The following is a 16278-nucleotide window of genomic DNA, read 5'->3' on the forward strand; positions in this document are numbered from 1 at the left end:
GATAAAATGAAGAATATTTTTTAATTACAGATTTCAAAATTATTATTTATAAATTAAATAATTTGATATATTATTCTTAATTCTAAAATATAAAATGATAAATTTACTTTTGAATTTTAAAATTTATTGAATTAATTTTAAATATTTTATTTATGTTTTATACCAAGTTTAAAACATAATAAAATTAACGAAATTATTTTTATGCTTATCATTATCAACACCATTATATTTAATTTTATATAACTAGAGATAAAGCAATTCAATTTTCAATCTATCACATCTTCAAAATCATATTACAATTCTTTTCGGATGATATTTTTAGAATAAATACTTTAATTTAATATTGAAGCTTTCGATTTTTAATGCAATAAATTTTTGGTATAACAAGACAAAGTTTCGCTGAATATTCAGNGTAATATTTTAGTGCCAAGTTTTTTTTTATATTTCTGCAAAAGTTACATCTTAATACTAGTTATGTTAAAGGAAAATAGTTTGTTTAGTTCTTATAAATTAATATTGTAAGATATTCGTATATATTTAATCATGAAAACAGACTATTTACATTACGACAGTTTTACTTTTGACTTTTTATATTCGGGAATTTTTATGAAACAATAGTTTTACAATATATGTAATTAGAACGAATTATAATTTATCATCATAGTACTGCAATACCAATTTCACCATTCCCTGCTTCTCCGGGTGTAGTAATATATGGAGTACTACTGGCAGCAGTCAGTTCAATAGTATCCATAGGTCTGAGATATGATACTCGTAACATGTCTGTGCTAATAATTTGATTAGGAGATGCACATAAACGAACATGCGATTGGCATCTAGTAAAAGTTCGGAGACTGTTACGTTGTTCGTAACGCCTGCGTATTACACCACTGAGCTTCGGTAGTACACTTTCGATGATCCTAAGAAAAGCTGCTTTGAATTCAGCATTACGAAAGCCATATATACACGGATTGATAGCACTGTTGGCAAGAAGTAAAATTCCAAAATAGAAAGCCAATCTTCCCGATAACAAATGCGAATCTTGGAAGACATCGATGAAGACACAAATTTGAAATGGCAACCAAGTAATTATAAACAGACCTACAGTCAATGCTAAAGTTCGACCATATCGTGGTTCGGAATTTGCCACTTGACGGAGCGATATTTCTACTGTAAATATGGCTCTGGCGTGAGAACGGGCCACGAAATAAATGTACAAGTAGCAAATTATCATTACAGTAGAACATGGTATAAATAGAGCAAATATCAAGAAAAGCCTTACTTGATACCGTATTAAATCGAAGGAACAGGTAATATCTGTGGCATCACCTCGATAATAAAACCAATAAACTAATGGTGTTAAACCCAATAAAATTGAATAAATCCAAAAGAATATAATGTATTTGGTGACTGACCGGTGAGTAATTATGTTGTTATAGCGAAGAGGTGTTGCTAAAGAAGTATAACGGTCTAATGAAATAGCTGTTAAACTGAGAATCGAAACTCCACATAAAACAACTAACACCGAATACGGGAATAAGCATAAAAATACACAGTTTATTTTAGAACGCGAAAATTCAAAATACAGTCCTAATGGTAATGCTAGTCCAATTCCTAAATCTGCAGTAGACAATGATAAGAGAAAATAGTTGCTTGGGTTTCGAAGTCTTTTATACCTGTTGATGGCAAGCACTAAGAGTGCGTTACTGCAGATGATCAAGGGAGACAAGATGAATACGACCAATATTGCTAAAGCAGTCTCTCCAGCAGATTCCCAAGGACTTGTAACAGAAGCAAATGTTCTTGAATTTGAATGTATAGGAATACTGTTTTGAAATAATTCGATGGAAGACATAATTAGTTTGAACTTGAGCAGTAATCATAGCATGACAAGAATTTTTCTAGTTCTGCAATAAACAATTGATTTTAACTCATTGGATTTTTTTTATAATTTACTTATTACTCTTCTATAATTATAATAAAATCTTACTTAATTCAGAGAAAAGGACAACATAATAAAATTTCAATCGGAAAACCTGTAAAATAAAAAAAATTTAAACGATCTTATTAATTATAAGTAATATATTCAAGCTACATAGACTAAAATATTATTTGTAAAAATATATCGTATTTCAAAAAATAAAAATAAAATATATAAATGAAACAGTATATTTCGTTTTTAAGACAATAAATAAAAATTTAAGTATTAAGATATTCTCTAGCTACATAATTTTTGTATTGTATATAGAAATGTAGTATTTTTCTTTCGAATATATTCGTACTATATTGAAAATAAAAAGCGCGTTGCCTGGTAAAACGGCTTTAATACAGCTAATAAAAAAGTTAATAAAAATTCTAAATCTTTTAACTTTTAATTAAATATGTCTATATATATAATTTTAAAATACCAGCGAAATCTACGAATGCTAAATGTAATAATTGCAGTTGGATATAAACAAGTATATTATTTTAAGTAGGCCTATACACGGTTTTAAAATACTAAAAACATTTTTATTATTGCTTATTTCAGTCAATTAAAAGTAATTTTTATCTCAACACCTAGATATAAGCCATAAAATTTGTTAATCTCGTTTCGTTCTAGCCAGAATAAGCCAAAATCGGAAAGCAGTATATCATTGAAAGCCTTCATATAAATTAAAACTTAATAGCTGGATAACACGCATGCATTTAATAACTGTCAACATTGTGATAAAAAGTGATATGACGATACGAGACAATAAATAACATATTTTATTATTAGTCTTCGTATTATACAATGGAACTTAAGTAAAGTATACGGCTAAAATATCGAATAAATAATGTTCAAAATTATTTGTAAAATTTCTTTAGTTTGATTTTTTGCGCAAACTTCATAAATATATTTTCAGCTCCCACACACAAATTATATCGGCTTGCTTCCCCAAAGAATGACGTCAACTTATAATAAAAATATTACTGATTGACGTCATTGAATGAGTTACTCGCCATCTTTATTTCAAATTACTAAATCAATTGTTAACACTCGAAACTTTATTAATTTTCTAAAAATAAATATTTAAATTTGTGTGTTGTATTTGGATAATATATCTATGAAGAAAAATAAAACTTGAAAAGTACATAATTCTGTATACAATATGCAATGTCCGTTATAACGGAAATTGAAAGATAATTATAATACAGTAGCCTATTTATTTTCTCTAACCAATTTAAAAAATAATATGCAAGGAATATATGCTATTTGAAACATTATTTATGCCTAATATCTATATTTACTTTTTACTTTTTGCTAGCATAAATAAAGTAAACTAAATAAGCAGATGTTTTAATAAAAAATACTTTTTAATATTACTTTTTATAAAAGTATAAAAGATAGCTTCTAAAAAGGCGTATTTTAGTTTTCACTTTTATAATGATGTAATCAGTTATGTAATTATGTGATCAGTTATGTAAAATATATTTTATGAACTTTTACGAACTAAAATTCGAACTTATCAAACTTAGGAAAGCACTTATTTTTTCTTATTTAACAATTAAAAGTTAAAAATTTTGTCTTAATATAACTATGTATATTATAGCTTATATATAATTGGGATAATTCAGATGATATTCTTTTAGAGTTACCAGATGTCCCTGTTTCCTAGGATTGTCCCGGATTTTTTTTCCGAGTACTGTATAGCAACAGAAAGATTTTATTCTAAAAGCTTTTCCTATAATGATGGTATCTTTTTTTCACATTTTATAATTTTATCCCCAAAAACGTGACAACTGTGCAATCTTTAATGTGTAGGTCTAATACAAATTCGTAATAAAGTGGGTGATCGGTTAACGAACATAATCCGTTCCAAGACTTTGTTCGTTAACCGATTATCGATTTACCATAGGTTTCTATGGGAATTTGATTAATTCGTTCTGGAGACCTCCAAAAAATAAAAAAATATAGACTATACTTTCTTATTACGTTTATTTATATGTAATAATAAAAATACATATATACACGGTGTTGCATTTTTATTAGTCATGTTTTTTCCGTTTGTGGGGGTTAATTAATTAATTAAAGAATCTGTCCAATGTCGATTGCTTTTCTGTCTTCTTTATGATTTTTCAGAAGTAATTAATAGCATTGTAATTGTAGAGAACCCTAGGCCTATTAACCCCAACCTGGTTTGGATGCCATTTTAAGACCATTGTTCTGTCAGAACAACGTCCTCCCACTTCTTTAAAAGATATTTAATAGCAGATATCGGCATAAATCCGCATTTTCATAAGAAAATGTAAAAGAATTATTTCTGTCAGAAATATAAAAAGCTGGAATTACAAGGGAGAGTTTCAAAGTTCGGGAGAATACTATCCTATCAGTATATACTGGGTAGAACGTTGATGTCGACGTCTCCCGCGCTCCGAAAAGTTTTGAATTGTTGCCTGAAGACAAAGGAAGACCAATCGGTATTCGTTATTTTACGTCTCTTCTTTTTGTGTTTGTTCAGTCAAGTGTTCGTTGTCCGATCATAAAAATCTTTCGCGAAAGTGTTCGTTATCCGATTTGTTCGTTCACCGATCACCCACTGTATATTTATGTAGCTATCAACCTTCAATTTTATTCTGTTATTTTTTTCCACTTTAGAATTCTCATCATGAAATTTGTTTGCATATTTTGATTGCTAGAAAAAATTTCATTTTTGTGTAGAGAAAAAAACTCTAAGCAAATAAATAGTAGTAGTCCACTACTACTATTTATTTGTGCTATAAAACGGACTACTGTATATTTTCTACAGTGGAGAATCGAAATTTGATGATTTCTCTTCCAATTAATTCTGAATAATCGAATAATCCTAAACGGTAACAAAAATATGTGCTTAGATATATCCAGTACATCTTGTTAAGTTGCCTATATATATAATTTATAGGCAAATTAACAAGATGTTAATTTTACTAATTAATTAGTACTAATTTTTATAAAGTAAAAGTATCATAGGTAATATTTTATAAAAAATGCCTTATAAATAATCAACAATAGCATGCAAAAATGCTATCAGTAATGGATAAACACAGAGGATATTGCTTTTACAAAAATCCCTAATCGTAAAATAAAATATTAATTTTCTTTAAATTATAACTTTTGTTTTATTTCACAAAATTGGAAATATGTATGAAATAGATCTAAATTAAAATTATTAATCTAAACTAAAGCGGTTTAGATTAATAAATAGTCTGTTAAACATATTAAAATATTCAGGCAGCCTATAAATCACTTTCGTTTTACTTCGGATATGACGAGAATATAAATCGTACTGTATAATACTGTATTTCAAGTACTTCATTTTCATAAATACATTATTTGACAGTGTTTAGAAAGTAATTAAATTTGAAACCTAATTGAGTTGAATGGATAAACAATATGCTCAACAGTGGCATATTTGTTCGATCTTTTGATACGGTAATACAAGACATTAGAAAAATGAGATTTTGTTTTATTTTTATCAGTTTGTTTACCAGGATACGTTGTAACTGGCGAATATTAAATTTTTATTAGTACATTTTCTAAAATGGAAGTTTTAAAAGAAAAGCTTGTATTTACTTTACAGAATTTTTATTTATTTCAAAATTTATTCATTGCCAAGGGGTATTCTATGCGAAATATCCAAATCGACTAAAAACAACCTCTTATCGAATTTCAAGCATTTAATATGACACGCTGGATTGCATTTTAATTGAATTTTCTGTATTTTATAACTGGAATAAGATTTCTTATTGAATCTTTTATTTGAATGATTTAGAATCGAATTAATAGTAATTAATCATAGTAACCAGTTAAATTATTAGAATCGATCCATTTTTTTAAATGATTACTGTTAAAGAAACTTTTTAAAATTAATTAATTAATTTAGGATATTCATTACAATGCTANTATACTGTATATCTAATAGCGAAAGAATATTGATAACCTCATTATAATAAATGACAAAGCATAAAATATTGGGATGGATTGCAAAAACAAATGTGATGGCGGATAGGATGGAATTTTAGTGAAATTAATCACAAAAATATAAATTTTTACGTAAAAATAACTAATTTCATTGTTATCGTAACGTCAAACAACTAGTTACTATTCTTAAAAATTTCGTTATATAATTTTAAAAAGCATACCACACTGAGATTTTTACGTAATTTTCAGTATCAAATATTTAATTTAAATTATTTCAAATTTTCACGATGCATGTAAAAGCTAATAAAGTCTACGCTGTTTCGTTCTCTAGCAGTAAGAATTCTAATTATTCTCCTATACCATATCATTTATTTTATGAAGAAACTAGGTTTAATTTGAACCTAAACAATGTAAAATATTTCATTTAATACTAAGTAAATTTAGAAAAGTAATAAAATATTTAATAACTTATACCATATTTCATTATATTAAACACGATATAACTACAGTATATATTACATTAAATTTAAATATATTTAATTAAAGATACGAATTTTTAGATTAATTCGCAAAACTTTTGTCTCTCTGATTACATCATTCGATGTCAGATCGATAAAATTAAGTAAAAACTTACGTTAACATTCTAATTTGCCTCAAATTACTTTTATTGAAACGAATTGTATTTTTCTAAAAGGTCGGAGTCGCTATTATATATGACATAGTGTAAATAATGGTGTAAAAAGTTCTGGAAGCTGTGTAAATATAAATTTTATTTTAAAAAACTGACCGAACTGGTGTCTTATTATCATACAAAACAACATAATAACGAGCATAATAATAGCGTTTTCCAAAAAACAGATTAGAAAAAACAAAATATAATTTTCTGCTAATTCATCATCTCACCCTTCAGATTTGGGTTAGTTGAATAGTATATTGATAAGCCCTCTATCAGAGTTTACTGTTATTTTTGACCGATTACAAGTTAGACTCATTATTCAAGCTTTTATAGTATTATATACAAGAAACAAAAGTTGCCCGTTAATCTTAAGATTTTCGAGGATACAGTAAACATAAACTTGGGTAAAACATTCTGCAAATCAGAAACAGAAACATTTGATTTTTTCATTTATTTTTACAGTGCGCATAAACAGCACACTTAACAAGCATGGCTTTTAACTAATACAATATATTAATACAAGATGCTACTTTTTAGTTTATACGGTAATCTAACCCTCACTTATAATAAATAGTTAGTTTTTGAAATTCGACTCTCCGAGTTTTTGCAAATTTCCATGTTTTCAGACCCTTTCGTTTAATATCTCAGGATGGAGTGTAGATTAAGAAACGAAATTTGACTTGAAAACTTGTATATAAGGGGCATTAATGCTATTAAACCTTAAAATACGGAGATTTCAGGGAGTGAAGAGATAGAGATGGGTCATGTCTTATACGGATACTCGTGTGGGGTCGAACTTAATGAAAATTTTACTCGTTATTGACATTTTTACATTCTTATATTCAAGCTAAAAACATCATAATGTTGTAATTAACATTAAAAGCTATACTATTTCGAAATATAAGTAATTAGAATATAAATAAATTTCCGTTCATTATAAAATATTAATTCTTGACAATACTGTATATCCATTAAAATAATTAGACCTCAGTTATATTATATTTGTTGGTTAATTATAAATATTACAGTATAATTTTACCTTAAATATAAAAAAATTATAAATTTTTAAAATAAAAAGTATTAGAATTTATTTACTTTTTGACATAAATTCATAAAGTATTAAATTAATATATTTGATATAGTTTATGAAGACTAAAATTTAGCTAGTTGTAAAAATTATTATTTTAATAACTAAAATATGTAATTTTTTCTACTTATATTTTAATCAATTAACTATTAGCCGTTATATATAAATAAATCTATTTTATTACGTAGACGATTTATTCGGCGTGCCTTTTTATGAATAAATAAAATAATTAGTTTGGGAATACAAATTCGCAAAAATTTACATCGATACTAAATCAAATTAAAAAAAAATATATTTACTTTGGAAATAATTAAATAAAGATAAATTACAATAAAATAGAAATTTATTTATAAGTTTTTTTCATATTTATTAACATTAACCAGAACTCATTAATACTGTACATCTACCAATAAACTTACATAGTTTACGTCTCTCGAAAATACCCTTACAGAAATATTATTTCTAATTTTATATATTCCCGAATTTCAATAAATGTGAAAAACAAAACCGAAAGATTAAAAAAATGCGGTTAAAAGTAGTTTTATCTTTCAACAGGGAGCATTGTTGTTCGTGAGATAAGGCAACAAACACAACAAGAGGGCGATCTACCAGGAAGATGCTTCCCAGAAAGACTTTTTTGTGGGAAACTTGTCCCTGTTTAGGTGTTAGATACGTGAAGAAAACCCGGGGTTACCAAGTGTTCAACCAAGTGTTCAACAGTTTTATCCACTCGGCCATTGGTGGACTCCAAAAAGCATTATTCGAACTTTTATTTTTTGTGGATGGAGAATTACATTTTTTGAAACAAAATCAATGCATCACTGATTTTCCGTAACCTGATCTCATTTTCTATTGTTAAGTTTTTCGCAGATAAAGACTTAAGCTCTGCTTAAGTTACGATAGATGTATTAAATTCGTTACAAAATTCATCTATCACGAAATCTATTATATATTTCGAAATCAATCCATCACATTCAACACATATTATGATGTTTCGCTTCAAAATATTATAATCGATTTTTTGATGACTACAGCTTTTCCCATCTAACTCTAAACTAACTTATATAAGATACATTATACTAATATAAATATTCATATTTAACAACGATGATAAAATTTATTATTTGTTAATATGAATATTTATATTAGTATGCTTTCTTATAATTATAAGTTTTGCACATTCTAATATATATGCTGAAGGTTTACTGTCGGTAAATCAAGACATAAAAAGTCATTGAGTTGCAATTTTAAAACATTGTAGACCTATAAATTTCCAATGTCTGTCCTTCCTTAATCTAGTTCGAGAACGGTGTTAGATACATGAAATCCGAGACCAGATATGGAAAGCATAGGTGCGAGAGGTCCCGATTAACTATATACGGACTTCCTATGCGAACCGGAAGTCACGTTATTTCAATTCAAAAAATTTCCTCTAAAAGCAATTAGATAGGTGACCGGGACGACCCCATTTCTAACAGGAAAGTATGATATACAGGGGCAAGCCCTGTATGTAATTTTGAGGTAGAGAGAATATATTTTAAATAAATTAAAAATATGAATAAAAATTGTATCCCGTCATTGTGACGATGTCACAATAAATAATTGCTCGTTGTATTTTATCTTATCCTTTTTGTTTCTTAATCTAATGGTTAATTAATTTTCTATAAATCAAAAAATTCCTATAATATATATACAGTATTATATATTCTCTTTTAAAGGTTGGACAATAATTGTTAAATAAATTTTAACAGAATGTTAAAAAAATGAGTTATTCAAATTACAGTTTATTATTTATGGAATAAGTATTTTTCCCCATAATATCAGCCATAATATTTAATAACAATCCACAATAATAAGCATTTTCATGTATGTATATATTATATGCTGGTAAATTATACCAGCATATAATATATAAGTAATTATATTGTCAGCTCTCCGCCCTGTGGGTTCTTAGAGGATCTTTTATTCCCATGCTGAGTCCATACCTACAATGGGTATGGATCCGTCGTGGGTTCGGTCAAACCCATAATATGGTCGAGCGGATGGTGACAGACGAAAATCGACATATCCGGAACGGACCACACATGAAAAATTCGAAGATTTTTCTACCGCCCAGATTTGATATGAATCTCCAAGAACGATAGACTACTACTTTAACCGCAAAGACCCTAAATCATACGGCCATTGATATCAGCAGACTGTATGATTATAAGCTAAGTTTACCTGCTAAACTTATTTTCATTATTAGTGATTAGTTTTCTAATTCAAGGCCCACCAGTGCCCAATCGGTTCCGTTCCTTGAACACTAGGAGTTCGGTCGTGGGTTCGCGCCTCACCAGAACAGGCTGGTCACATGGGGTTTTCCGGGTTTTCTCCACGTCTGTAACGCCTGAATAGGATCCAATTAATCTTAAAAAGACCTCCCGGAAGGCATCGGCCAAGTGTTGCGTTGCTGTAATTTAATAAACAAACAAACAATCTAATTCAACTTACTAAATGTGAATGCAGAAAAATAATCAAGAAATAAAATAATATTCTAATTATGTTTTATCATAATTATCGTTATTATTTATCAAAACGAATACGACTAAACATGATTTGAAACGAGATAGGCAAATTCTTCTTGCTAAAGATGTCTATTGTTTAACAGATTTATTATTTCTATAATGTTTAAAGAATCATATAATATAAAAACAGAGATAATTGACAATTTAGAATGTCATAACTGATGTGTATGAGGAGTCGTTATGACAATTGGTTTCTTTCATTAAAGTAGTCATCCCTTTATGAGAAGTTAAGTACATTTGTTGTTCAAGTTGTAACAAAACTGTCAATAAACTTACTATATTTCTTAATTATAATGTTCCATATATGAAATGCACAAAGAAAGACTGAAGCTGCCGTAGCGTGACATAGATGAAATTTTCTTCTTGTGTTGATGAGCTGTGATCTCCAAAGCGGGGTCATTAAATAAAAGAGAGACAAACCCTCTTCATGTCTTCCTCAGTATCAATGATGTATGAGCCAAAATATTGGAAGTCCTGAATAATTTCTAAATCTCTGTTTTGTTGGTGAATGGAGTTCTGCAGTAGAAGTAAGAGCACTTTGTTTTTGTTGAGATTGATCTCAAACCAATAAGTGATGCGTCACTTAATGAATCAGATCGAAATAGATTTGTATAAAGGAAAAATCTATTGTTAATCAGTACATCATCACCCGCATAGATAACTTCACTAAGTTGGGAAGTTCCCTAATAAGTTTGTAAAATGATTCCATGATACAGATTGTTTTGCTTGAAACATAATTTTTTGTAATAATGAAAAAGTGTGAAACTAAAACATCCTGGAGTGCATCTATTTGGATAAGAGGTCAGTAAACATTAAATTAAGAATCTATACTTTGAAATGACCATAAAGAATCTCATGACTTGGATGAAGAAATGCTCTAAAATATCAGAATAGCAAAAAAGTTCTGTTAATGAGCTCAAAGAGGAATCTGTGAAGTTCAGGATTATTGGAAGTTGTTTGTTTCAAGAATCTTCGGTTAATCTTCTAGTCAAATAAATTTACTCAAAGATGCTTTTCTGTTTTAAAAATTCTAGTTTGACTGAATCTAAGTAAAGGCGTGATAAAATGTTGGATTCTATGTATAGGTATCTCTTGTATAACATGGTAGTTACGTTCTAAAAAAGAAGTGCCGTGTTATGCGAACGAAACAATGGACTAATGCAAAACTTAGGGTTACGTTCTAGAAGTTAGCAAAAATTTTTTTTGCTAACTTCTGGAACGTACTGGAACGTACTGGAACGTTCTGGAATGAAAAAAAGCATACTATTATTTTTCGTTACTAAGAGAAATATGTTTATTAAAGTAATCGCTAATTTATTTCCAATCAATAATTAATTAACAATCACAATTAAAAGTACTGTGCTACACGTTAATATTAATTTTTATTTAAACGAGAGCGTTTTCTATTTACAAAGTATCGTTGTCAGCGTTTTTTCTTATCTTGATCAGAAATATCAGCAACATTTTCATATTTTTTTATTTTTATGATAAAAATGTTCATGGATGACGAAATAAAAATATGTTATTAATTGAAAATATTGTTCTAGCGGATCGTGTTTGTTCAATTGAGTTCCGAACGACATTTTTCCAGAATTTGTGTTAGAATACCGAATTGTTTGAGTACCGAGACACTGCTGTATTTCATTCGTCATTTTACGGATGTCTGCTTACCTACAGTTTTAAAAAAAGCTTAATAACACTTATCTAAAAATGTTTAAATAAACTTTACTAAATACAAAGATTAATGTATAAAACTAAAACATGGGCTAAAGTCTGAAAGCAATGACAATACTTGGTTGATAAGAAAGTTAGGACAAGGAAGAAAAAAATTGCCCTATCAGTTTTCATTAAAATAAACCCGATGAAAGTCACAAAATAATTTGAAAATTTCAATATTCTAAAATCCATGGGCAAATTTCAGACAACACGCGTGCTTACTTGAATAACAAAAATATCGAATAACAAAGTATCCTCTGTACAAAATTTCACAATTTTTAAATTAAATTTTGTACAGAGGATTTCCAAAATTGTGTTAGAGCGAAACCGGAAGTCGTGTTGTGCAGGGATTATCCCCAATTTTCAAACCGTGTTAGAACGAAAACATGTTGTACAAGGGATACCTGTAATAACATTTTGCTTAAGAGCAATAAATATTTAAATTAATTTTTATAATAATCAAATTTTTATATATTGCAATTTTATTATTTTCTTCTAAGCTACTTTTATTTTATTTTAAAAGGAATGAAGGAATTTATAAATTGTAAATAAGAAAAATGTTGGAATTAAAATGTTTATTAGTTATAATAGCTGCATTTCAAAAGCAACAGTAAATGATAGAAGATGGGAAATAAATGAAAAAGTATAGAGAAACAAAATCTACGTTATGTCGCTTAACATTAGTTTAAAAAATTAGTAAAATATTTACGTCGGCTTATCTCAACCAAATATGAACAATTATGAATTATTCTGATTTATTTTACGATTAATTACTGTATATATATTTAAATGGAAATAATTTGCTTTAGTTTTTGTTTTTCATTGTGCTTCAAGAGAAATTTTCAGACGATAGCGAATATACAATCTTTTAATAACTAATCAATAAACGTAGCAAACTCATCAAGTCCTATCGCCTTTAATAAAGCATTGTTAGCTTGTTATTGAAGTTTTGCCAATAGCGACTGTTAATAATACATCTTGGATAATTAACTTTTAATTAATTATTTTTTTGTGTGTGTACTAAAATATTTTATTGAATTATCCTTCTAGTTTTACATTAAACATCTGTAAACATATAATATTAATGCTGCACACTTATATATAATACTTAACATAATTTATATTATGCTAATTTAACGCGTTTATAATATATAATAACGATGATAACAGCACAATGATAACAGCCTAAATATAAAAATACTATATAATAGAAATAGCGTTTTATAGATTAAGATTTAAGCAGTCGTGTTCCAAAAGTCGTGTGTTTATAGAGATATTCCACTTTGATGTTACTGTACTTATATTTAGTGCATAAAAAAATCCATTTTTTCATTATTTTTCTCCCTCAGTTTTTCAGACTTTTTTAATAACCATCATGAACAGTCTCTCATTGACGTGTTTACGATGATAATGAGACACGAAACGTTTAACATTCCTGTTATAAACGAAGACTGTAATTCAATTTGTACAAGTAAAATCTTTATTATGTATCGTACTAAAGAATAATTTATGAGCGTATTATGTTCAAAGCATCTAGCTCATATTGCATTGAAGTCGGCAATAAAAGCATTGAACGTGATGGCCACGCATCGTCGGAGATAGCAATATCGGCTTGTTTCAGATATTACTCTTTTCATAGAACGACAAAGCCCACTACGCCCGAATCAAATGTTTTATAAGTTTTGTTATTTTCATCAAATGGACAACATTCTTCATCACTCACGCATATTCATTTTCGATTGTAATATTCACTCTTGATTAGTGATGAGCAAATGTTGATCTTGTATGAAATGTGGTATCACTTCTCTTCATTATTTTATTATTACTTTAAATCTTTGCTCATGAACAAAACTAGCCTTATTTTCAGATTTGTTCATAAGCTAAAGATTTTAAAGAAGTTTAATAGAGAACTACACAAAAACTTATTTACAAAAATTAATTTTTCATTTATGATACAAGAAAGGATAGAATATATTAAACATATACAGACCAACAAGTAAGTTTAAAATAAATAACGAATAATACTAAATGCTTGAAAAATTTCGCAGTTATAAATTTTAATTTTTAAATTTAAAATTATTTTGAGGAATTATTCCGAATCAATACATTTTTTGTTTCATTTCCTCAATTAACTAATGTAACTTTCTAACAATATAAAACACTGGTTTACTAACAAAATGGTTCGTTTTATTTTTTATTATAAGCCTGTTAATTAGCTTATTTGCTAATTAAAAACTTAGAATGTTTTTCTTAGACTAGAAGTTGTAAGCTGGCATGATTAAAAAAAAAATGTGTTCCTTAATTAAAATATGAAAACTTTTTTTTAATTTTTGATAATTTATTATTATATTATTTACTTTTTTTTAACGAATTATATAAAAAATAATGTCGGGCGACTAACGCACGAAGTTTGAAAGCTGTGCAGAAATTAAGAAATACCAAGTACTAAATATTCCAAATTTGAATGAATTTGCTGAGAAGACAAGTTTGTGTTTCTAGAATCTTTAAATAAGAAATATGTCAATAAAAATCATTAAATATCCTATTTTTATCATTTGAAAATATAATTACTGTTCTTAAAAATTGTGTCTTTATTTTTTCTTAACTCAGCTCCCAATTACAAAAAGATTTCTGCCTCTTTATAGACCTGCATAATTTTTGATCTTCTTTAATTGAATCTACGGGACGGAGCTAAAAAATTCCATAATATAAAAACTATTTTTTTTTAATGTTCGATCCATTGGTGAGATTCAGTTACTCAAATATTTGAAAATTGTTAATATTGTTTTCATGTTTACAAGTACTTCTTATAGGCTACTAAAATCAAAAAAATTTGACTTTTTAAATACATTTAAACATTAGAAAGTTTGTGGTGGTAATAATATGAATCAGTGTGACAAAATAGCACCATAAAGATTTTAAAATAGAAATAATAGCAAAACACTTAAATCTTCTTTTCAAGAAATGATATAACGAAGTAAACCCATTATAACTATCAAACAGTTAAATGTTTTATATATAATAAATTTCTTAATATATATATATATATATATATTTATTAAGAGACTGATTCGATACCTCACTGAAATATCATTTTTCCTCTGTTTTTGAGTCAAGAGATAATATGAGAGACTGATTCGATACTCGCCGAGAACTTCTTTTGCAAGAACCTCTTATACAAGAGCACCGTCTTCAGAAAGTATTTTTATTTAAAAGTTCGTCTTTGACAAAAGATTTGACTTAGACCTAATTCTAGATAAAAGTAAATCTTCAAAAATGCACAAGTTTGAGATCAAAATATATAAAAATAAAATTAAAGAGGTGGTAAAATTCGATGTAATGAACCACTATTTAGACAACTGTGTAGATATATAAAATATGTCTTTTAGAGATTTAGTAAAGTTCATTGACTTATTAACATATACATAAATTTGAAGGTAATTACTTATTATTATTTTAATGCGAGTGATTATTGATTTCGAGGCATTTGCGCTTGCCAATGAAAATCTCTGTTTAACACATTGTTCTCGGAGTTTAGGTTATCGTAGTTATACTTTCGTTAAATAACTGTCAACTTTCGCACCTGGGAGCAAAACATATGTTAAGTTCTCAAGCCTGACAACAACGCTTTCTCATCACCTCTCGACCTAATATTTCGATTTCAATAGTACAATATCTACAACAGAACAACAAAGTGCGGCAGTCGTCGCCCAGTCCTAGAAGAGATCCGTCTGAAGCTCCGTATCTTTTTCCGTGTGCGTTGTGCTTTTCACTGGATTAAGTTTGTCGTCCATCGGACTTATTAAGTGCCTATTATCTGGACTTATCTGGAAAATACTTGATTGCCTAACTGGACGCTTCGTCAAGAGCCTCAAGACCTACTAGCGAATCACTAAAACTCAAGATATTTATCGCCACGTGTATTTACTGTAAACTCTCTCTATATATATATTGTATATCCTGTATGGCCTGTAGTTACCAATTAAATAGTTGTTACGTTAACTCGTCTCTGCGTAAGTCACTTCCNGTTATATAAACAAATTACTTTATAAAAGATGATATGCTTATATTAGTATAATTAAGATAATCCAGATCATAAGCAGTAAATAAAATTTAATTTTGGACTTTTAATATTTATTTAGGACGCAATATGTTAAAGTTATTACAAATTATTTATTCGAATATTTTTATTTGTATTATGATTTTTGAACCATGTATTTAAAATAGGACAGAAATATTTTATTTTAATTTTTTTTGTTGTTGTTGTTTCTATAAGAAATTACTTTCTGGCATTTTCTTCGTAAATTTT

The 16278-nt window shown here is 27.8% G+C and overlaps 1 protein-coding gene across 2 annotated transcripts in view; it reads right to left on the reverse strand.

Moving 5' to 3' along the window:
* Positions 1–572: 572 nt before the first annotated feature.
* LOC111631513 (adenosine receptor A2b-like) overlaps positions 573–16278 on the reverse strand; it is a 33972-nt gene continuing 18266 nt past the window's right edge. For both annotated transcript variants that reach the window (XM_023375768.1, XM_023375769.1), the window contains exons 2-3: positions 1991–2036; positions 573–1907 (exon numbers count right to left, since the gene is read on the reverse strand). In XM_023375768.1, coding sequence (XP_023231536.1) covers positions 659–1855 — 1197 coding nt within the window. In that variant the 5' untranslated portion in view covers positions 1856–1907; positions 1991–2036 and the 3' untranslated portion in view covers positions 573–658. The remainder of the gene's footprint in view (positions 1908–1990; positions 2037–16278) is intronic.

The sequence above is a fragment of the Centruroides sculpturatus genome, unplaced genomic scaffold, assembly GCF_000671375.1.
Source record: "Centruroides sculpturatus isolate CEXI.00-Female unplaced genomic scaffold, Cexi_2.0 scaffold692, whole genome shotgun sequence".
In the NCBI taxonomy this organism is placed as follows: Eukaryota; Metazoa; Arthropoda; class Arachnida; order Scorpiones; family Buthidae; genus Centruroides; species Centruroides sculpturatus.